This window comes from Anabrus simplex, chromosome 4 (genome assembly GCF_040414725.1).
Source record: "Anabrus simplex isolate iqAnaSimp1 chromosome 4, ASM4041472v1, whole genome shotgun sequence".
NCBI classification, from domain to species: Eukaryota; Metazoa; Arthropoda; class Insecta; order Orthoptera; family Tettigoniidae; genus Anabrus; species Anabrus simplex.
The window spans coordinates 245,600,024-245,625,192 of record NC_090268.1 but is presented as its reverse complement, the minus strand read 5'-3'; the positions used below and the strand labels follow the sequence as shown (position 1 = coordinate 245,625,192).

Sequence of the window (25,169 nt, the reverse complement as noted above, 5' to 3'; positions counted from 1 at the left end):
GACGTGGCTTGTCATAATCCAAGTCTGGAGATAAATTCAGATCTGGCTTGCCATCATCCAAGTATGGGGATAAATTCAGATCATTTTCTGAACACTTAAGTGCATGAAGCATTGCTAGTACTATCTGGCAATGCCTTAGGTGGTGCTGGAACAGGAACATCTGGTCCATGTGGCACAAGCCTTACTGCAGAACACAATACCGAGTGTGTGTGTGTATATATATATATATGTATAGGCTGACTTGTTTTTCTTATTGCACTCAGTGACTGACCAAAATAACGGTCATTATAATGATTTCATTGCTTACGGCAAACCATTGGATCTCCGAAGGGAACTGATGAACGAACTCAGTTGTTACACTGTCCAATTTTCTATAAATGTTTTTACACAATATGTAGAGCAAAATGTCTGGCCTGACCTAATTTTTTAATGAAAATATGACAGACACTATCTCTTGATAAATGAGGAAATGTTTCTTTTCTGCTGCTTTATCATGTAACACCCACATATGTAGCAAAACTTGTTCGGATTGTTCACACAGCGTCTTCTATTGGTAGAACTCAAATTTGCCATTTTCCCCACACAAAAATTTTACAACACAACATATGTTTAAAACACAACCACTGACTAACACAACAAAAAACTATACTGAGAAAGAGAGGGAGAGAGAGAGAGAGAGAGAGAGAGAGAGAGAGAGATTCCTTCCGTTATATTAGACGAGATAAGAATTTCTTTTGCCTCTTCAGTACCTTTCTTGCTTTAAGAGAACAGAAATGAATAAGACATAGCTTTGGGGGGGGGGGGGGGCACCTATCCTTAATGCAGAAATCGGACAACTTGTAAACTGAGATAGTGTTAAAAAAAAAAAAAAAAAAAGATATCAACGGATTTCACAATATTACACATGTAAATAAATCATGCAGCAAGTGGGACATACAGCGATCCAATACAAGAATAGCAAATTTTCAATTTTGTGTTAAATACGGAATTGTGCAGTATCTGCACATGACATGCAAAAACTATTATTTTCAAAATCAGATCATCTGATTTGGCCTGCATGACAAAATATCCCATGCCGCAGAATTGTTCCAGGCCTGGCTAATGTGCAATACACTCTTCCACGAGATGACCAACTAAGGATCAAGGCTGATTAAGGCCAATATACTGTATACATAGACAATGACAAGGAAATGGATTTTTTTTTAAATTTAAATAAAAAATGCAATTTAAAGGGGAATACTCTTACAAACAAAAACAAACTTAAGATGAGTCCAGGAAAACATCCTCCTAGGAATGACCCCTCTTAAATTTCAATTAGTCACCTTTCAGCATCTAACCAAACCACACAGGCTTAAGAGCAATAATTAAATTAGACTGACAGCTCTATAGCTTACTGGCACTACTCAGGGCATTAATAGCTTTCCAGCAAATCATTCAATAAAGACTTTACTGTAACTTGCAACTGAGCAACTAGCCAGCATGCAAATCATTAACAAAAAATAACATGTCTAGCAATAATTTTCAGAAATTACTGAGCTAACAAGGAACGTTCATAATACAGAGGAACCTCGATTATCCGTTCCCGGAAACTATGTTTTCCCAAATTATTCATTCAAATTACGTGGTTCCGCAAGCATCCTAATTAAATCACAATGTAAGAATCCTGCATTATCCGTTCCTCGAAGAAAAAAATTTCCCAGATCAACCGTCCAGAAATTTCAGTCCCATCAACGCTAAATTCTCGATCAATGTTTTTCAAGAAACCGTATCGTATGAAAGGACGGCTACAGCAAACTTATGGATCTTGGTGTTAATTGCGATAATTAGAGCAAGTACTGTATTGGAAAAGTGATTGGCGGTGAACTTGCATAAGGAACCACCTGAGAATCGCATTCGGGTGGTACTGATTAGCAGTGGCGCGCATAGAAACCCATCTACCCCAGCGCTGCTGAGGCAAAGAATTTTGTATTTACATTTTCTTATTATTCCTTAGAACACTTTTTATCAAGAAGCAGCTTAGCACTCTCCAGTGACCTGAATTTCTTTGCCGGGGTGGGGGTGGGGGGGACAGACGAGAGCTAACCCCGCGAAATTCAAGTCGCTATGTTGACGCATGCGCATGCGCCTCCTTGTTCTGGGGTGTGTAAGGGGTGTGGGCCACCCTCAAGATTCACAGCATCTTACGGCGACAGGCCAGCTAGCTTGGGTAAGGTATGTTAGTTGTATTAGTTAACACTCTATAAAGTGTTCAGCGCCATGCATCAGAGGCTACAAGAAAAATATCAATATGTTAACAGTATAACCACTTGCACATCGTCTCACTAACAAAAATAGAGCTATTTTATGAAATCAATTGTAATAAAAGTATATATTTTATTTTTGGATTTCTACATGTATAAGGTTTTTAGGATTATTCACCGACGGCACATGTAGAGGATTTTTTTCAATATACTCAAGAAAACATTTAGGCTGGTCAGCATGAACACAGAGCCAACCGCGAAGTACAAGTATTTTGCATTTTGTTGTGCACCCGTGGGTTTGCCTGTACTGGTGGTAGAGACTATGAATTCTTGTTGTATTGTTCTTGTGTTATGGGCGAAGTTTTTACGAGTTCTGTGGCATTCTTATTGAATTTCAGTGTTATTTGTTGTGAGGAATACTTTCCCCACATCTGTCGTCGCTGTACATACACTCATTAAGCGAGTGAAACTGTAAAATATTGTCTAACTTTTGTTTACTGTGTTTAGGTTAGGATTTTAAGTTTAAAAAACCATGAAGTCCCAGTACATTTCTGTGAAAACCATGACTGTACGATTAGTCACTTGTAAGGGTAATGAATGCGCACACCAACTGTTGTTTAGAGAATCCTCGGATATCATAAAGCAGAGAGTGGCCACAACAATTGGAAGGAGACAGAGCACATTTCGACAGCTCAACTTGAAGACTGAACGAGTTTTGTCAAATGTTCATACTTTGAAAATGTTCATATTATGTCCAGGGTTAGATGGTGTTTTTTTTTTTTCCTACGCCGAACTGGTTTTCAGCACTTCTCCCAGGGCACTGTATAGTCACTGGGCTTTCAGACAGGAGTCGAAACTGCTCCTTAACCCAAATCTAGTATTTTAATATTATCATATACAATTATGTTATCGAGACCAAAACAAATACATAAAGACAGGGGAGGTCTTGGGATTGCCTATTACTGGTTTGGTCCTAATATAAGACTGGGAATTTTACGCCTTTTGTGTTAAAATGTCTTTGTTTCATTTCCCACTTGTACCGACTTGTGCTGCGAGCGCGCTTTCCGGGTAAGCTCAGTCTCGAATAACAGTAATTTCTGAAGTTTTGATCTTTTTTTTTCTCTTTCCAATCCGATTGCGATTAGTGATGGGCACAAATGAATGCATTCGACAACTTTTGAGAATCGATACTTCCATTCAAAACCGTATTCTCGAGCTCAACATTACCTTTAAAAGTCAAAGTAGGCCTAATTTACGTGGTACAAGATCATATTAGATGGGAATTAGATGGGAATTTAGAATTTTCCATTCGGAATTGCTAGGCGGGCAATAATTCCATTGTGGAGATTTATCTCCCGTATGCAGTTATCAGACTGTGCCTCATATATAGGCTTCTGATAAGCTCACTTGCATACACCCAGCGTCAGTGGGTAGGGTCTGACACATCCCACTCTGACGAGTCTAGTGTCAGACCTAAGACAAAACGCTGGTTAATAGAGCAAACGCCTGAAAAACCTTACATCTAATATGTTTTTGACATGCTCTATTGGTGAAAAATATCTAATTCCCTCCATGGGAATTTAGAATTTTCCATGCGGTACAAGATTTCCATAAAATGACTACGAACTGTATACCGGTGACCAAATTACAATACAAGATTAAGAAAAGAACGGATTTTGCCATCATGCTGGGCGCTTTTGTATTCAATGTTTTCATTTCATTAGATTAGAGTATTACAAACTACCTTGTGGTCACTTATTGTTTGGCTTGGTGTTATTAGATTTTCTCAATGAGTTTGGCTGGTCAATGTTCCTGAACTGAAGTAAGTTTTCACGGGAAACTGGCAGTGTTTCCCCGGTGAAACTGAATATAATCAAGATTTAAAACTCGCGTACTGGTAATTGATGTTTGAAGCCGGTCCTGCGGTGTAACTTGCCTGCCTCTCACCAGGAGGGCCCGGGTTCGATTCCCAGCCAGATCAGGAATTTTTTACCTGGATATAAGGGCTGGTTCCGAGTCCACTCAGCCTACATGACCGCCTTTTATTGAGGAGCTATCTTATGGTAAGATGGGGACCCCGGTCTGGAGAGCCAGGAATAATGGCCAAGAGGATTCGTCACACTGACCATGCGTCACCTCGTAATCTGCAGGCCCTCGCGCTGAGCAACAGTCGCTTGGTAGGCAAAGGCCCATTGAGGCTGTAGTTTGGTTTAAGAGTGAGTGTAAGATTATAATTATACATATTTCATTTTTGTGAAGTTTAGCCAATTTGGTGATAGTTTTCATTCCCGGAATTTCCTTTTTCCCATGTTGTATGTTTTTTCCCGTGATCCCTCCAAAAACAGAGAATCGAGGTTCCACTGTAGTAATATAAACTTCCGAAAACAAACACGTTTCTGAAGAATTACGATTTCTTACTTAACCCTGGATCGCGCGCGTAGGTGGTGTTTGGACCGCACTTTTGAATGATTGATTTGTATTATTGTCTAATGCGCGCTCAGCCCGATTATGTGCACTAATCCTTGCTTGCTCTGCTAAGCATCAGACAGCACTAATGATGTTTTGTAATGCTGCAGTTCAGCGTGGGTACAATCGTGAAGACAGCCTCCACCGTTCAGCCTGCTGGGAGTGGTCCTAACACCGCACAAAAATGTAAGTATATTTTTGAGCTTACGTTTACTGTTCCAAGTGGTGTTATACATTATTTCCGCTGTAACAACATTCCTTCCAGAAAGTTTTAGTGACTAATGGAGAGGGATACTTCATTATGTATATAATTGCACGTATGGAGTATTATACGTATATAAATATAGTAGTCTATTTATATTTTTTTAGCTACAGGGATCGAAGAAGATATATTCAACCTGATGACATCCAACAGTATCTTATGGAACTCTCGGAGCAAGACGGGAGAAGACAGCGACTGTGATTTCGAAAGTGACATCGATTTTGAAGGAGACAGGTGGTAGATGACGATCATTCTAGTGACTCGGCACAATCTATTACAAGTGATATTCCAATAGAAGAGCACACGGGGTACAGCGACGTCAGAGTTTATCTTAGAATAGATGGTGAAATGATCTGGAAAAGTACTCCTGTGGTTCTGAATGACTCTAGAACCCGTTCGAAAAATATCGTGAAGACGTTTCCCGGGCCAAAGGCACGTGTACGAGACACTCCAACACTGATTGATGCTTTCCAGCAAATAATTTCCCTTGAAATGATCGATTATATCGTAAGATACACTAATATTTACGTTGTCAAGTGTCGGTCAAAGAATCCGGAATCGTGAAGTAGGGACTACAAGGATACTACACGTGCTGAGATTATGACACTTTTGGGGGGAATTATTTGTTATTGCAGCTAAAAAAGAAGTCAACCGTGCAGATACCTTACAACTTTGGTCACGAGACGGTACTGGAATTATAATCCTGAGAGCAAATTTTAGCTCCAGGCGCTTTCTGTTTTTGGTGAGATGTTTGCGTTTTGATGGTGTAAGTAAGAGAAACATACGAATGAGACAGACAGATGCTGCCATCAGAGAATTCCATTTGAAGTTTGCTGCTAATTATCAGGCTTCCTACTCCCCAGGGGAGTTTGTGACAATTGATGAGAAGTTGGTAGCTTTTTATGGCCGCTGTGGATGTATCCAGTATATGCCTCTAAAACCAACTAAGTATGGGCTCAAATTCTACGCTCTGTGCGACAGCAGGACATTTTACACGTTCAATTTGGAACTCTACTGTGGCAAACAGGCCGAAAGTCTTTAGTTGTTCCAATAAACCGATGGACATCATCAAAAGACTAACTGACCCAATAAAGAATTCACATAGGAATGTTACGACTGATAATTACTAAGTAGCATTCCATTGGCCGAATACCTATTGGAGCAAGGGCTCACATTCATCGGGACACTAAAAAAAGGAAATACCTCCCAAATTTCTAATGGACAAATCTCGCGAAGTTGGCTCCAGCATGTTTGGATTCCAACCTGATATGACACTAATATCCCATCTGACGAAAAAGAAGACAGTTGTTCTACTTCCCTTAACACAGGTAAAATCGATCCCACAACTAATAAACCATTCGTCATCGTTGACTATAATGGGACCAAGGGTGGCACACTGTTGATCAGATGTGTTCTACATATGCAGTGATAAACTTGTACAAGATATTTCTGGCCAACAGCACATCAAAGAATTGTGTGAGAAGGAAATATCTCACTGATTTGGGACCGAGTCTGATGGAGGTAAATCTCCGAGAAAGAGCTCAGCTTGTGTCTGACTGATTTACAGGTATTCTTATCGAAGTTTCGTGAAGCCAATGAGACTATGAAGTGTGCATCGCAAAAGAAAACCAGCTTATTTGTGAAACGCACGAATATACGAAGACTGGTGTTACCTGTGACCTATGTCGTCGAAATGTGTGCTGCAATCATAGTCAGCATATGACTACCTGTGAAAAGTGTAGTCAAGCCCTGATGATGAAAACTACTTCGTTGGGAACAGTAATACGCTATTTGATTTCATAACTCTGTGTAGAGCAGTTCCGTGTTTGAATTTCTTGACCTGTATTTGTGTGCTCTGTAAAACATGTTCAATTTCATAACGTGTATATATTCTTGACTTTTTAGTATAAACATTACATCTTTCATTTAAATAAATTTTCTTGACCTAAAAATGATAAAATGCACATAATGTTCGAGAAAGTTGCCAAACTACGTTGTGCGGTCCAAACACCACCGCGCGCATAGTAACGTGATACGGAGTGGCACGCACGGTCCAGGGTTAAGCATCAGAGATTATCATTGCTCATTTAGTAACTGATTTTACATCCCATTAACTTCACTTACGCTTTTCGGAGACTTCAAGGTGCTGGAATTTCACCCCGCAAGAGTTCTCTAATATGCCAGTAAATCTACCGATACGAAGCTAGCATATTTGAGCACCTTCAAATACCACCGGACTGAGCCAGGATCAAACCTGCCAAAGCTCTGCTCAGAAGGCCAGCGCTCTACTGTCCGAGCTACTCAGCCTTGCATATCGTTCATTCAATTAATCACTAAATGAATCTCTCTTTTTTTTTAAAGGCACAAGTTTCCTTAGAAAGATTATTTCAAAAGAAATGCTGTAATTTCATAGATAAGACAAAAAGACCTTTTCATACTTAAGCTTTTAGAAATCTACACGGAATTTGTTCACTAACTCTGTTTGTGATTCAGGGCGTAAACATCCTCTAGAAATCTTAAAATCAAAATACAATATTTAACACAAACAGGATGGCCAGAAATACAATATACCACAATTTGTAGGATGTGGAAATATAAGAAAATTGCTGTTGAACATTTTTGCTCTTAACTGTCAAATATACAACAGCGTGAGAGACAGACTACTAGTCAGGCAAATTCATGAAGGACCAAGCAACATAAACTTCTCTGTATCATCCTATTTGATGGTGAAAAATCTCCACAGAATACAATAAAGCCATGACCATCTCTATCTGCCGTCCACAAGTTGTAGCAACAATTTTTTGGAAAATAAATAATAATGAATATTGAATTTTTATGACCACATTGTAATCAAACTTAACTTTCAACCTACTGGGTGTGTTCTGTACTGTACATATACTGCATGTTGAAGTGATGTTAAGTACAGAACAAAAATTGCCAGACACCAGCAGGATCTGCCCACCACATAGGCTTAAGAGCAATAATTAAATTACATTGACAGCTCTATAGCTTACTGGCAGTACTCTAAGCATTAACAACTTTCCAGCAAATCACTCACCCACTGGTGTCCGGTTGGCCATTTTTGATCTGTACTAAACATCACTTGAACACATACTGTGTGTACAAAACATGACCTAATAGATTGAAAGTTAATTTTTGTTGTTGTTGTTGTTGTTGTTGTTGACCTTCTACAATAACAGAAGAAATGCAAATGTCAGAAGCAGAAAGTAAGTCAGTCAGTCAGTCAGTAGAAACTACGGGCACGCTATTTCATTGCTGCTGACGGAGCTCGGAGAATCTACGGGCAAGTTTTCACTGTAGCTAAAAAATAGTAGCTGCCGTTTCAGCGAGCTGTGACTTTACTAAGATACTGTTGAATGCTTCTCTAAGCATAAAGTGTACTAGTTATGAGCATAAGTGGGGAACTCTGCTTTCAAGGCACTGATAGCCCAGACACATTCCTACATAACCTGGGGCTGCGTCATCGTTGACTCTCAGCTGTGAAATGGGAGGAAAGTATGTTATGGAAGATACCAGTTCTGAAAATGAGGATGAGGATAACAATTACACATAAAGTAAAAATGATGATTCTGGCGCTTCAGGCAAATAAATGTAGACAAGGAACTAATTTCAAATTGGTGTGAAGAGTAACGTAGTTTTATACTGCTTCCATGAAGTGGGTTCTGTAATATTGGTTTATACCGCTTCCCAAAAATGTGGGCATTTCCCGTGTACCTGCAGCAACTCTACGCAACCCCGTCGTCAAACAACGAATAGTGGGAAAGCAAATTACTGGTTGTAAAGAAGGATACCGGTGCCAATAGACCAATTAGGTTAGAATTTGTATTAGTATGTTTCAGTAGATGTGTCCACAATATTAGACAGATTTTGAAATATTAACCAAACTGCATCCATAGCTGCATCAGATATTTTTTCGTTTGTAAAACTTACTATCTTCATAAATTTATATTTAAAAATTACTGCACTATTATGATAATTAAAACTCTTGATCTTTCTAAATATTATAAAAGTTGTTATAACCCTGGCTTACCCTAGCAATGAAAAAATTTCAAAAACCATTAAAAATCCTGCAATTTCTGGAGGGAGCAACTTCAAATGTAGCCGTCTCCAACAATGTGTTAAAGCCAAAATGAAAGTATGCAACATTTGCTTCAGAAAACTCATATAACTCTCAGCAATGTCTGGCTGTCCAACATACAGACAAGTTCTATCAGTTCATGAAATGAAGCCTGGGTTTGATTCATATTGAACTCTATCACAATATTCTGGTAATTTTTCTTTCATGACTACAAAATCTTATCAAGTATTATTTCAGTAACTTCAATGCCTGGAGAGAATGCTTTTCACTAAAAAGTGCATTTTTGATAAGAAGAAGTGTCCCAGTTTTGTAAGTTTATGCAACACCTTTTTACTTTCAGAGAACTGGGACTTTACAGAAATCTTGTTTACAATATTCTAAAATGCATTTCACTAGGCCTCTCTGTATTGCACGATTCATACATAGAGCGAAATTGATGCTATACATCAAAGCCTTTCCCGTAAATACTTAAGAGCCATTATATAATCCAAATAATACGACCAAGGTAATTTTACAACCATATCATGAGAACTCCCCGCTGGTATCTATACAGAATGCAGCATTGCTCAAGTTTTGAATACTTCACTCCCGGACATATTGTATGTATAATTGATAATATATATTTTATATTTTACACAACCTACTACTTCATAGACATTCGAAGAATGATTTCCAAGCTATATAGTAAGAGAAGTACTGTATTCAACATGTTGAAAAGGAATAGATAACAATGGCCACTTAATTCTTCATGATCAGTATCTCAAGGTAATGGAAATTACAACATAGATAGTCCTACAAAATTATCTCCTAGAACTGCAAATTTCTTTTTTCTCATATGTATTTTTTAACATTACACATACACACAAAACCTAAATAAGCAGAAAACATTACTGCCACCGACGCAATATCATTACACAATGAACACAGAGAAACCCTTCTGGTTCTGTGGAATTTGTTGACAGGCAATTGGACTACACTACAGTGCATCTGGGAGCGTTAAAACAAGCTTTTTGCCTCCACAGCTTCCTGGGATCAATCTTCTTCCGTTGAAGCGTTCGAGTGATCAAGCATCTCTTGGTAAAGAATTGTCGCAAACCCATCTGGGTGGGACCCTGGGGTGACAGAAGGGGACACATTCAGAAACCTTGCGAAATTCAGTCAATAATAATATATAAAATATCAAGTACATATACATATATGTGTGTAGCCAAACTGCTATTGAGTAATATGCGACATGCCTACACTTATCATGAAGATCTGCTGTATTCTATTCATTCCCAAACTGTATGATTTAAAGTTTACAGTTAACATCAAAATATTAAAATTTATCATAAACAATTTGTTAAATTTTTAAAATAATTATACTGAAACAGAGATTTACAAGTCTAATATTACATTACAGAAAGAAAGTTGGAAGAGGATTCAAGCAAAAATAACTCAATTTTTTTTTTTTTTTTTTTTAAAGAGATGCATATGATAGAACATGATTTAAGATACCTAATAACTCTGCAGTACCTCTGTGCTTTGGGCCCCTGCCCCGTTCTGTGGCTTGGTTCAGAGCCAAGCTGTGACATGTAAGAGTCTACAAGATACAGAAATGGAGGATTCTAAGTCAGTGATAGATTAAATTAATAGGCTAAAACAAATATTATCACACTATTATCATAAAAATTGGCAGAATAAGGACTGGAAAAATATTTAAAATATATTGTTCAACAGCACAACTGCCAAAAATCCATACTATTATTCTATCTTTTTGGTATCTCAAATTTTCAATAAATTTTTCCAATCCTTAAGGAAAAAAGTAAAAAAGAGAATAAACATCCTTTGCAAAATGTCGATTCTTAAAATGTAGCAATTAACATATACCAACACTTCTTAGATAACTGATATTCAGGCTACAGGCATAAGAAAATATTCTGAACACAGAATTATACTTACTCCCTTTTTATATGGTGCTTCAAGCATGGCCTCTACATCAAAATCTTCTGCCATATCTACAAAAGAAAAAAGATTTGTTAGTATAGCTTTCAAAACATGCTATGAATTTAGAAGGCAAAATAACAATGCAATAAAATATATTTTGTTAGCTTTTATCAAGTTACACCTTTCAGCATCTGACTGAACTTTAGATACCAAAGATTAATAACTGTGTCCAATGTTTTCAGACTAGGATACTTAAGAGAGATAAAACCATAAACAAGTCCTTCAGTATCACATTTTAAATATTTCAATTTTGACACTGTTTTGCATGTAAGTTCATAAATTTTTGTAATATATTGAAACAGGAACCATCCGGTTACACCTGCAATTGCCCGTAATCAAACTGGAGACCGCATGCCCTGTTTCGTAAGTTTAAATTGTGTGCATTGTAGTCTGTGACGCAAGCTCGGCTGCAGCTTGCCAACACATGACCACATTGTCACCAAACACGTGTCCTGCACGCCAGATGGAATTATCTAGAAGCTTTTTTTCTATCTTTGCTTCCTGATGAGATAACAGCAAATGGATAACGGGATCATGTAGCTGGCAATAACAAATAGCTTGTACTCAAATTTCCAGTCCATAGCTACATTATTTACGGAGATATTAAGATGTTAAAACATCGGGTGATACACGTGACTTTCACGCTCAGGATCAACTTTTTGTATAAAAGGCCAGCCTGGAGACTCAACGTCACACAACAACCGACAGCAGAGACCGCTGGAGGACTGCTGAATGACGTAGTACTGGCAAGTATCCTTTGACTTCGTGCATGGGGTGCCAAGTTCCAAACGTCTGCAACTTCAAAATCAGCATCAGCGAGGCACGCCTTAGGTGAGAACTTTGACTGTGACAGCAGTGTAACTATATACTCTAAACTTTTCGTCCACTTCTAAAGGACTTATTTAAAAATTGTAGCATTCAGACACCTTAATGTATTACGTTGCTTGCTTGAAAACACAACATAACTTACAATTTAATGAGACATGTTTATGTATTTGAACTTCTGCGAGTGACCAGCTATTTAGGACTTTATGGTGTGCGAGATAGGGGATAGGCTGTTTCTTGAATATTACATGCCCATTATTTTATGTGAGAGAACATAGAAAGTGTAATTGAACAATGCGACATTACAGTGTGCGAGATAGGCAGTACAGACTGTTTCTTGAATATTGTGTGTCCATTATTTCACGTGAGGAAACACAGACTGAGTAACTGAACATTACAACATTATCGTGTGCGAGATAGAATGTACAGACTTTGTTCGGAATTCACGAACTGTATTCAAACTTACAGCAGGGAACAATGCATTCAGCGTATTGAACTTGTGCAGTTGGACAGTGACGTTTCGTTGGCATTGTTAAGTGAAACCTTGGTTCAAATATCACAAGTGAAACTTCCCTACAACGTTACACTCGTTAATCATGAACCAACAGTGCTTTAACACACCAAGTGGCGTGAGCAATTTGACGCCACATGCATAGACTTCACTACCCATATCATCGTGTGAACTTCCATCATGGGAACGTGGTAGCTCCGGGGGATACATGGTGATTGTGTTCCGGATCGTCGGGGGACATATGGTGATGGTGTTCCGGATCGTCGGTGGATACATGGTACTCTGGGGGTGCGAGGATGCAATCAGATGGAGCCAGCAACTTCAAGATCCAGAACAACAACTTAAAGGTGATAATGCATCTGTGTTGATTAAAGAACAGTCAGTTCGAACTTTATGAACTGTGACTTCCAATTTTACTTTCAAGTCCACAAGTCACTACCAGTTTTCCAAGTAACTTGCAATTTAACTTTCAAGTTCATAAGTTACTTTCAATTTTTCAAGTAACTATCAATTTCTCAAGTGACTTTCAATTTTATAAAAAACTCTCAATTTTACACGTAAAGCCAGTGTAATATTAAATCTTACCAGAGCTACACCAAAGCTCAAACAAACTTCCTAACGAGCGGAAAGAACTATGAAGGACATTTATAGAATGCAATCGAGACTTAGCCATTTCGTTAGGTATTTTTTCAGTAAATTAGAACTTGAGCAATAACAATTTTACTTCTTAGCTCAAGAATGAACTCTAACGTACAATAATTTTTGAATTGGGCATTCAATTAAGAACCTCAAGAGTGAACTTTATTTATTTTCATAAGAAGTCAAACTGATTCATTATTCCAAGAAAGAACTTTATTTATTTCATTATAGTTTTGAATAGAGCGTTTGCTTGAAACTTCAAGAATGAACTTGGACCCTTTTACTGTAACTGTCAATCATTAGCAGAATTAAAATGTTAAGAATAAACTTTATTTGTTTTCAAATATCACAGTTTGATGGTATGCAAGTTCCATTTGACAAGGATTTCATGACATCACAGGGAATTTCTTTACATTTGCCAACAGTAGTAATAATAATAATAATAATAATAATAATAATAATAATTTTGTGTGGCTATTTCTAGCCGAGTGGCAGCCCTTGTAAGACAGACCCTCTGATGAGGGTGGGTGGAATCTGCCATGGGTAGGTAATTGCGTGTTATTGTTGTGGAGGATAGTGATTTTTTTTTAGTAGTGTGTGAGTTGGAGGATTGTTGGGGACAGCACAAACACCCAGTCCCCGGGCCATTGGAATTAACCAGTGAAGGTTAAAATCCCCAACACGGCCGGAATCAAACCCGGGACCCTCTGAACTGAAGGCAAGTACGCTGACCATTCAGCCAACGAGTCGGCAATAGTAAAACTTATTCAACTGCAATTCCCTCTCTGTACCTTCTCCTACTCTAAGACTGCACATGCCCTGCGTACTTCACATGCTCGATCACGCGTGTGATAAAGTGCGTGTCTGTTACCGGTACAATATATAACATGATACTGTTTAATACGAATTGCTATTTGTTTTACGTCGCACCAACACAGATAGGTCTTATGGCGACGATGGGAGAGGAAAGGCCTAGGAATGGGAAGGAAGCGGCCGTGGCCTTAATTAAGGAATAGCCCCAGCATTTGCCTGGTGTAAAAATGGGAAACCATGGAAAACCATCTTCAGGGCTGCCAACAGTGGGATTCGAACCTGCTATCCCCTGTATTCAAGCTCACAGCCGCGCGCCTCTGACTGCATTAACCGCATGGCCAACTCGCCCGGTGAAAATACTCTTAGGACTACAAATTGAACATCACGCCTTCAATGAGAATGCTGTGAAAATGTTGTGGATACCTCTTTCAAACGGTGGCAGTGAGAGACTTTCAGCAAATGGAAATGGGCTGACAAATTTAAGAACCAATTCTAAACCTGAACGCACAGAACTCTTCGTTGCTTGACCTATGAAAAATGATGCTTGTAAAGTGTTAATTTAATCGTTTCATGATAATTTTTAGGGATTACAGCTCATGAAAATGAAAGTTTACCAGCCTGAGTGGCTCAGATGGTTGAGGTGCTGGCCTTCTGAACCCAACTTGGCAGGTTCTATCCTGGCTCAGTCAAGTGGTATATGAAGATGCTCAAACATGTCAGCCTCATGTCGATTGATTTACTGGCACATAAAAGAACTCCTGTGGGAGAAAAATGTGGCACCTCGGTGTGTCTGAAAATCTTCAGAAGTAGTTATTGGGACGTAAAAGCAATAACATTATTAATGAAAGTTATACTGCATGATACCCTAACAAGTCAACTGAAGGGTGGTTAAAATTGTTTTCTTATTCAAGTTTTTAAAATATTGTTATGAATAAAACACCAACCGTTTTACTAAACTAATTTAATCGTGAATGGCGCCATTAGTACACACACAACAATACTCAACAAAGAATTACTACAATTCACTAATTACTGGCTATTAACAAAAGGCTTTAGTCCTCACAGCAAGTCTTCGGCTGGCAGTCTTCGTTATCTTAACATACAGGTTTCAACTTTCACTCTCACTTCGCACTACATGCACTAGTCACTTCATACAACAGTTCTATGTATTCAAGTTCAAGTACACAAACAGTGGCTACCGCAATGCATGACGGCTGTCCACTTCGCTCAACTGCAGGCAAGATCAATAATTAGCACAATCAACTCACTTCAGTGCTCCACACACTGCTCTCAGGTCATAACTTGTAACCAAATACTCAACAACACACCACCAATAATTGGTGTTCGAGGGGAGCCCGCTTTTATGCAACTGGTGATGAAGTTCTTCTATCTTCGGGGTGCAGCAAGAATAAGTGTGTTCTAGTTTCGTATACATGCATGCATATACAGTATACATCATTATAGACTTATGCTTTTGAGTATTCTGTCTGCAAGCTTATGTGAATTTACTACACGCCCCCTCTATTTGTAACTAGCACTGCGGCCTCGTTTATTTCTATATCTCTTATCATTAAAGCCCTGTCCAACTCGTTGGCTGAATGGTCAGCATACTGGCCTTCGGTTCAGAGGGTCCCGGGTTCAATTCCCGGCCGGGTCGGGGATTTTAACCTTCACCCGTTAATTCCAATGGCCCGGGGGCTGGGTGTTTGTGCTGTCCTCAACATCCCTGCAACTCACACCACAAAGAACACTATCCTCCATCACAATAACACGCAGTTACCTACACATGGCAGATGCCGCTCACCCTCATCGAAGGGTCTGCCTTACAAGGGCTGCACTCGGCTAGTAATAGCCGCACGAAATTATTATATATTAAAGCACTAGAAACAGTAATCATCGTCTTGGTCTCCCTCTACATTTTTCTCCTAGGTAACCTAACCTCGACTCACTTTACATGACCCCACCACCCAAAACAGTTTAAACATACAGCTTCATCAATAGTATTTATTTTTAACTTCGCCTCTGTCTCTGCATTCCGAGTACCCTCTTGCCATTGCCCCCACCTGTTTTTACCAGTAATTATTCTCGCTACTTTCATGTCTGTTACTTCTAACTTATGAATAAGTTATCCGGATTCCACCCAGCTTTCACTCACGTAAAGCAAAGTTGGTCTGAAAACAGACCGGTGTTAAAGACAGTTTCGTCCTGCAGCCGACTTCTTTCTTAGAGAATAATGTTAACTGCAACTGCAAGCTTACTGCATTACCTTTGCTGCACCTTGATTCAATCTCACTATACTACCACATACCTGCCAACTTTACAAAACCAAAAATCAGGAGATTTTGATATGAAAATCAGAAAAAATCAGGAGAAATCAGGAGATACAACTAATCAAAACTGCTTATTCTACATGTCTTGCACAATACAGTACTACAATATATTTATAATACTTATTGTCTCAAAGCCCGATTGTAGCTATACGAGGCTACAAGGTTAAAAATTACACATCTCTATTCCCTCACAGAAAGTATGTGAGTGAGATGATCGGTCCCTGATAAGCCTGCTGAAAATAGTATGAACGCATGCGTGAATCAGTCATGCACTTAGATGCCATTAGGCTACTTAGCAAATGCATAGATTAATACATTGCATCAAGTGCCCGTGCGATTATGCAAAGCGCAATGCTATTTGGATCAAATAACTAGCTGATGTACCCGTGCTTTACTACGGAATTCTCAGAAAGACTGTCCTTATAGTTTTCCCAACTAAAGTCAACATAGGTCATTGCAATGATGCCACTATGAATGTTGCGATAAAAAGCAATGTTGTCATATGAGATATTCGATAAAATGAAAATAGCACATTTTCTCACTTTAGCAAAATGTACTACGGTGTCGATCTAGTAGTTCAAAAGTTTCAGAGCTAGAATGACCAGGCTACAGACAGCCACGAATACTCCTGTGTAATTATTCCGTTTAAGTGTGCACACTGCTCATTCCAATCACTGCCTCAGAGTAGGAATTGAATAGCTGGAATACTATGCTGATCCAGAGTGTTACGTACCAGTAGTATCAGAAAATTTATGAACCAGAGGAATGGCATGCTAAAGAAGAGAGAGATCTAACTCCCCACTCCCCAGCTACTTCCCGCCAATATTCAGGCAGGCTGTTATACTCAATACGCAGCAGTAATCCTATCTATCGGAGATAAATGGCAGCAGAATACACAAAGCACATCACAACAAACAATGGTCAATGTAATGTTATTGCTGATCAATTTTATGAGCTTTCTATATTGGAGGCCTTCACACTTAGTTTTCTTCCAAATCTGTGATTTATAGCATTTAATTTCAAGCGAGTCCTCCTTTCTTTCATGACAACCTCTTGTGTTATTTAAGCAATTGTTCCTTCATGACTTTTTTCTCATTCTTATTATTATCTTCACAATTTAATCACCATCACCACCAATATTATTGTAGTCGGTACGGTAAAACTTAATAACACATAAATAATCGGAAATTGTATTCTCTGTAACTTTTGTTATGTAGTACTTTTCAATATGACCAGTAAGATAGGTTATTAAAAATTAAATTTTGGTACCTTCCCCTAAACTACCATTTTGAACAGAGTGAATAAAGTTATTTATAGCGTAGTTCCTTATTCCGCGACTTTACATAAAATTCTGTTCACCCATGTTCACGTACCCCGGCGCTGATATGGACTTAGCAAAAAAAATCCGAATCCATGAATATCTCTATCATCATAGCCGGTACGGTAAAAATGTATAAGACATAAATGATAGGAAATTGTATAATATATAACTTTAGTTATGTAGTATTTATCGATAGGGCCAATAATAACATAAATATTTGAGAATTTAATTTTAGGCCTTCCCCTAAACTACCATTTCACTCAGCGTGAATAAAATTATTTATGGCGTAGATTGTAGCGACTTATTCCCCGACGTTATATACCGATTTTCATTAAATTCTCTTCAGCCGTTTTCTCGTGATGAGCGTGCGTACGCACCTACGTACGTACAGACAGAGACAGAAATTACGGAAAATTAAAACGTGCATATCCCCTTGTTACTATGGATGGTCGCGACCGGTACGCAAATATCATTCTTTTTAAATTCTGAGCACTGTACGGACAAAACTCTTGTTTTATTTATATTGAGATAAATAAAAATTAGTCTGAATTGTCTCCAAATGGCTCGTAAAATCTCTAGAAAAGTCACTAGTAGTTATAGTAGTTATCATTGAAATTCTGTCACTAAATTACTAAGAAACACTCAATATCTAGCGACGAGTCTCTAGAATCGACCAAAGAGAATGGAATCGACTAGACTGATGTGAACGAACACCTACATATCACGCGAGAACGAGAGACTGACAATCGATACACGCGTCGCGATATAAAGGTTTCAATAAACATCGTACATTCGCGAACATTTCTCGCATTCATAAACGTCGATGTTTCGTTTGAAAGCGGCCAATGAGCGAAGGACTTCCAGCCACTGGCGTAAAAAAGATGAAACGGCGGGATTTGAAAATAAATGTTTGAAGTTCACCAAAAAATAAGCTAAAATCGGGAGAAATAATAGAATAATCGGGAGGCGGGAAAAACTGTCGAAAATCGGGAGTCTCCCGCCTAAATCGGGAAAGTTGGCAGGTATGCTACCATCCTGGGTGAATACACATCTAAATACTTGAAATGATCTCCTGTTCCAGTTTTGTATTCCCAACCTGACATACAATTCTCTTAGGTTTCTTCCAAAGTGACATCACGTTAGTCTTGAAAAGGCTAATTTTCATATCATTCTCATTTGCACCTATGTTCATAGGCACAGCCAAACTGCGCACTACATTTCTACTGACCTGAATCCCTCCCCACCACTTTATACCTTTTAATAGATGGTCCATGTAAACTATGAACAACAAAGGTGACATTATAGCCTTATCTAAATCCCGTATGTACCCTGAACCAAGAACTCATTTTGCCATCAATCCTCACTGCAGCTCAGCTGTCAACATATATATCGATTGCTTTTAATAATTTACCCTGAATCCCCTAATCCCCCAGTACGGTTAACACATCTTCCCTCGGTACTCTGCCATATGCCTTCTCTAGATCTAACTTCCTATTCCTCTATTTCAATCTTATAGCGTACACTGAAAATCTGATTCTGACAGCCCCTCTGGGGTCTGAAACCACATTGGACATACGAACATGAAGTATTATTTTTAGTAATGCCAAGCGATGTGTCGCACCAAATGCTCTTTTGCTCCATCGCTCTAGCTGTGCTATTATTCTATTTCCTAGAGGCTATACCATGCGTTTGTTGTTCCAATATTGTAACTTTCTTGGACTTGACAATTACTTCTTCCCTAACTTGACAGATGGCGCCACCATCCCACTTTGATATTCCAAGACATTTCTTTCTTCCCTACCCTTTTGCTTTTATTATCTCAATGAAAAGGAGAGGGGCTTTTAACAAAAAGATGGCAAGACGGTCTTGCAAAATGTGTATCATGTGGTACTGCAAACCTTGCCTTACTTAATTCTCTGTCCTGACTTTATGTTCAGGATCACTTAACGTGTACAGAATCTGACCCCAGGTATTTGTTATTTTACCTTTCTCTTTGGCTGCCACAGCTACTTGGTTTAATGTCTTTGTAATCCAGTTTGTGTTATTTCACTTTTAATCATTGTGATGTGATTCTCTGTTTTCCTTTCACATTATTATTATTATTATTATTATTATTATTATTATTATTATTATTATTCCTGAATGTATTTATACCGTTATGTAAGGACAAGAAGTCAACACAGACCTGTTATGTGTGTATGGGTGCATGTCATTATCTGTCTGCCTTGGTTGTGTATTTGAGACCTGTATCTATGTCTCCTTCCTCGACGTCTCATCGTGGGCTCATTATGTTATGTGTACATATAATGCTATCTTGGGTCAATTCATTTCCGTTTCTAGAGCAGATACGAATGTGTCTTATAGCACGATTGTTCTGTGATTTTATACGATGGGGTGAGCCTTGTATTACATTTACAGCCACCTTGAAACTTGGATCTAATCTTTCAGATCGAGCTCAAGTACTATGAGCTTACATGCTTGTGCTGCTGCGATTCCATCGCAGTGGTCTCTGTTTTGCTTTTATGACACCCTTGGACATATGGTCTACGTGTATTCATGTATGAATGACGGGTTTGTGCTATCTTTATTTCTCATATTTCCTTACAGGCATTATTTTCTTTTTGTGTTTGGGTGGGCATATTGCCCCCTTTTTTTCTGATAAGGTTGTGGTTACCAGTTTGTTACTATACGATTTCTCCGTATAAAGAAATAAATGTTTTGACCTTATCTTATTATAACATAAATCGATGCCTCTAAATTATTGTGAAGAAAATATGATACAATTGAATGAGAAGTTGGTGACATTAAAAAGATCTCCCAATCATGTCAAGGAACGTTAAAAGATCCATGATTATGCATGTAAGTTGTATTCACTTCCCCTACGTTTCCACTGTTATACTCTGCTTTATCCTTGCTTTAGCCAAAGTTTAATTTAATAAATCCTATTGTGTTTTAAAATACATCTGTCTTGGGTTACTGCCTTTTTATACTGGGTTTTATTTGCATGAGAGGCACAGGTCCAGTTCCTGACCAGTCATTAGTCAGTTTCGACCACTCCACGGTAATTTTTTTTGGTATTTTCGTGAGTATTACGTGTGTTACTTCTTTGTAACGTTGAATGATGAGCGTTTGCGTATGTTCTTCGACTGCTGCTATCGGTAATTTACGCATTTATTACGAAAACGTGTTATCGTCTTTCATTCTGAATTCCCCTTTTTAGAGAACAGCAGTCAACGGTGCTGTAGCCACAAAGACACATACAAAATGCTGTCAACTTGCATACACTGATCTTTATTTACAATTAATTATTTACACAATCGCACATAACCTAATCAACTGCCGTCACAAACAAAACACACACATCAGCAAATTACAATCTTTGAAAACTACGTATCACGAAGTACATGGAGGTTGCAACCTTGAAACAGTTCACTGCTGACTACTTAAATTAGCATGTTGGCCTAAACGCAACACGTGCTCAAGAAAACATATCCAACTAAACTCCACTCCATAATCAAGACCACTTCCTTATATGTCGCCTGGCCAAGCTTCTAGGATATGTCACAGCATATCTTCTAGTAAATTCTAGAGTGCTTAATACACCGTTACAATTGGAAGGAAGGTTCTCCATAGTTCTCGTCTTACCTAGTGTTGTTATGGTTATTACAACGTGTTGCACAATACCCTAGTGGATTACACACCATATATACAGGTGATAAATTATATATTATTATAGGTTCTTACATTAACTAAACTCGTATCAATGTATACAGCACGTTTCATGACATAACCTCACAATGTGATCATAAATAATAACGATACTAATACTAAGTGGATGTAAACACTTCATAACCATACCTCACGAATAATAATAATAATAATAATAATAATAATAATAATAATAATAATAATAATAATAAAACAAGGTGAGTGTTGGTCTTCCGTCACAGCATGGGATAAAGTCAGACGATTGAGAGCAGGTGGCGAGGAGTTGAACAGAAAGTAAGAAAAAATTGAAATATGCCATAGATATGCCATTTTAAACACTGTATTTTAATAGTTGCAGTTGTCATCCCAGTATTGTGAATATGAAAATGAATGTGTTGGGATAAACACAAACACCCATTCCCCCAGAGTAGGAATAACCACACACAGTTACAATCTCCGGCCCGAACGGTGGGCTGTCTATACTGAAGGTCAATACGTTGACCATTCAGCCAAGGGTAATAATTAAAATTAAGTCTGTATGCTCCTCGCATTTAATATTTTATCATTGACATGCGAACGTTCTTTTTAGTGACTATACTCAGCTAGGTAACCATCCCCTCTTAATTCTAACCAGACGAAGCACGTGATGACGAGCATTCAGCAGACCTCGTCATCCGTTTTACGAGGGATAGTGGCCTGTTTTATCGTGTATAAAAATGAGCTTTTTATCTGCTTTAATTGTATATTGCGAACTACGTTTCATTCGGCTGATTCTTTTTTAGTTTGCTTTGTGTATTTTAATGTGATTTTTAACTTTTAACTTGAATGATACAGGTCTATATTATTGTACGCCAAGGCAATGCCTTATTTTACCTTATTCTATTCTTTTACCATTTTATTAGGAAATAAAACACTTCGTGATTATTTTAAATTCATATTATTCATTTTTATAATTTGTTTTAAATTCTAGTCAGTGAATAAATTTTTAAACTTTAATTATAATTTTATTTCGTCCCACCTCGTATCATTAGGTGCCGATGACGTAGATGTTAGGCCCCCTAAACAGCAAGCATCATCATCATCATCATCATCATCATCATCATCATCATCAAGGTCTAACCCTTCGAAGAGTGAATGTCCTGAGAGAAGAAGGGCGTGAAAATTAAAGACTCTCTAGCGTCACACATACAGTATACCGTCGGAGCCAGGAGAGAATAAGTGTGGACCATGGGAAGTCGGACGGAAAGATCAATGTGAGAAGTGTGACACAGGAAGTGAAAACTGTGCCAGAATAGCTTGGGGGTCTATGGTAGCCAATCCACGTTCCCGATAACATGAACTTGTAAGAATTTGGTAACAATAATAATACCCGTGTGGGGATTTACTGGTTACCTCCATCGGGCGCGTCCCATTGGAATTGGGGAAGCTCGCTGGGTCTGCCGCCAGCAGAGTCAGAGGGTAGTAGGATAAAAAACCACCGTGAAAAAAAAAACTGGTCCCTTGCCAGGGTTACGGCGAAGACTGGTAAATGACCAGAAGCCAGAAAACATCTTGAGGCAACCTCTAGGGCTAACAACCCTAGTTGTAAAAGGATGGGTACCCGTCCAAAGCAAAGTCAAGTCAAAAAGCATGATGGCACATTTCAAGAAACATACCCCAGGGGGTAAATCTTCGGATAAATCCCTCGTCGTGAATGCCACGGCGCACGAGTCTCGTTCAGATTCTGGCGGCGACTCGGCATCATGCAAGAGACAAGTCGGAGCGTCTCGGTGTACCCCGAAGAGTCAAGAACTCAGGCCAAAATCTAAAACCTTTCTAGCAACTTTCAACATAAATTCACTTACACAAACTGGCAAGCTGAAAACCCTCACCAAAGCTCTTCACGAAACAAGGTACCCAGATGAAGAGATTTTTTAATCCGAAGGCTACCGATTTTTCAAGAGCAAAGCGCAAAGAGGAATCCTCAATGGAGCTGTGATGCTTGGAACCGCGTTTGCTGTTAGAACCAAGATCCTTAAATCGGTTGCAAATTTCGAACCTGTGAATGACAGATTGTCTATACTCACAATTAAATGCGCGAACAAAACTTACGCCCTAGTTAACGCACATGCTCCTACAAAAAAACCTACGCCCTAGTTAACGCACATGCTCCTACAAACGATAAGAACAAGTCTGATCCAGACGAAGTTTATAATTTCTGGGACCTACTGGATGAAAAATTAAACAAAATCCCCAAACACCATGTCAAGCTTCTTTTGGGTGACTTCAATGCCCAACTAGGTCGTGAACAGAAGTACAAGAAAGTTATAGGAAATTACCCTGCTCACAAAAGAACCAATCCCAATGCCAAAAGACTGGTGTCCATTTGCAAAAATCACAACCTGCAGGTCATGTCGACCCACTTTCGCCATCTACCCAGAAAGCAAATGACTTGGCGTTCTCCCGTCCAAGCTCTCGGAGAGTTCCAAATTGATCATGTTGCAATCTCCAGGAGAAACAGCCCTGAGATTATGAATGTCAAGGTAAAGAAAGGCATCAATGTGGCCTCAGATCATTATATGTCTCTTATCAAATTCAAACCAATTCCCGCAAACACAAGGAAGACAACCAAACAGATCACACGCTTTGACAATGATAAACTTCGGCAAAGGGTCGAGGAGTTCCAGGAGAAGGCTAGACCAAATGACACTGACGCCAAAAGTCTCCTTGTTGAGGCCGCCAAAGACGTTGCAGAAATCAAGAGAGGCAAAAAGCATGCCTGGTGGAATGGTACCTGCGAATCAGTCCTCCAAGAAAAACTCAATGCGTGGAAACAGTACTACTCTACGAAATCAGAAAATGATTGGGAAACCTACAAAACCCAACGTGCCCAAGCAGCTAGGGTGTTCAGAACTGAGAAACGTAAATACGAAAAATCTCTCATTGAAAAGATAGAACAAAACTTTAGGAAGAATGAAAGCAGTGAGTACTACAGAGCCTTCAAACGCAAACTCACTGGCTATAAACCACCATCTCTATGCTTTGAGCGAAAGGACGGCACACTGGCGACATCAAATGAAGAAAATTGCAGCATTCTGGCAGATTACTTCAAGAATTTACTTAATTGCTCTAAACCTCAAAGCGCCATTGAGACCAAGGAACCCTTACTCAGGTACCCAGATTCCAGACCACCCGACAGAGATGAAATCAAGCGCCACATTGCCCGTCTCAAAAATAATAAAGCGCCAGGGGAAGACTCAGTAGTAGCAGAACTATGTAAATATGCCCCAGAGGAGTCACTTGATATCTTGCAAAAGCAAATAGAAGAAATTTGGAACAAAGAGACCCTACCCGAAGATTGGAAAATAGCTTTGATCCATCCATTACACAAAAAGGGCAGCATGAAGAACATTAACAACTACAGAGGAATATCTTTGCTACCCGTAACTTACAAAATTCTATCACTTGCCATCCTGGAGCGTTTGAAAGCACAAGTCGAACATCAAATAGGTGAATACCAAGGAGGGTTCAGAAAAGGTCGCTCAACAGCTGAACAGATCCAAACTCAAAACGATCATCAGATATTGTACACTAAGGTCCAAGCAGTATGTGTCTGTCTTTGTGGACTTTAAGAAAGCGTACGACTCCATTGACCGGGAAGTCCTGCTAAACATCTTAAATGAATTTGGAGTTGATTTGAAACTGCTGGCATTAATTAGAGCCACCCTGACCGATACAAAATCCAAGGTGAAGTTCCACGGATGTCTCTCGCATTCCTTTGACATCAAAACAGGAGTCCGACAAGGTGATGGGCTATCCCCGATACTCTTCAACTGTGTTCTTGAAAAGATCATCAGAACCTGGCGGGTGAGATTACAGGAAACCAACTACAGTCCATTGAGAATAGGAACCAAATCTAAGGGGATCGCAACAGACTGCTTAGCATTTGCCGATGATATTGCTGTTCTCTCAAACGACATAGAAACCGCT

General features: G+C 38.9%; 1 protein-coding gene across 6 annotated transcripts in view; it reads right to left on the bottom strand.

The window, feature by feature from the left end:
* Positions 1-25,169, bottom strand: part of Caper (RNA-binding protein 39-like protein Caper) — a 356,013-nt gene that overhangs the window by 244,555 nt on the left and 86,289 nt on the right. For all 6 annotated transcript variants that reach the window (XM_067145486.1, XM_067145480.1, XM_067145482.1 and 3 more), the window contains one exon: positions 11,009-11,064. Coding sequence is in view for 5 of the 6 variants with exons in the window: in XM_067145480.1 (XP_067001581.1) it covers positions 11,009-11,064 (56 nt within the window). In the remaining variant the exon portion in view is untranslated. The remainder of the gene's footprint in view (positions 1-11,008; positions 11,065-25,169) is intronic.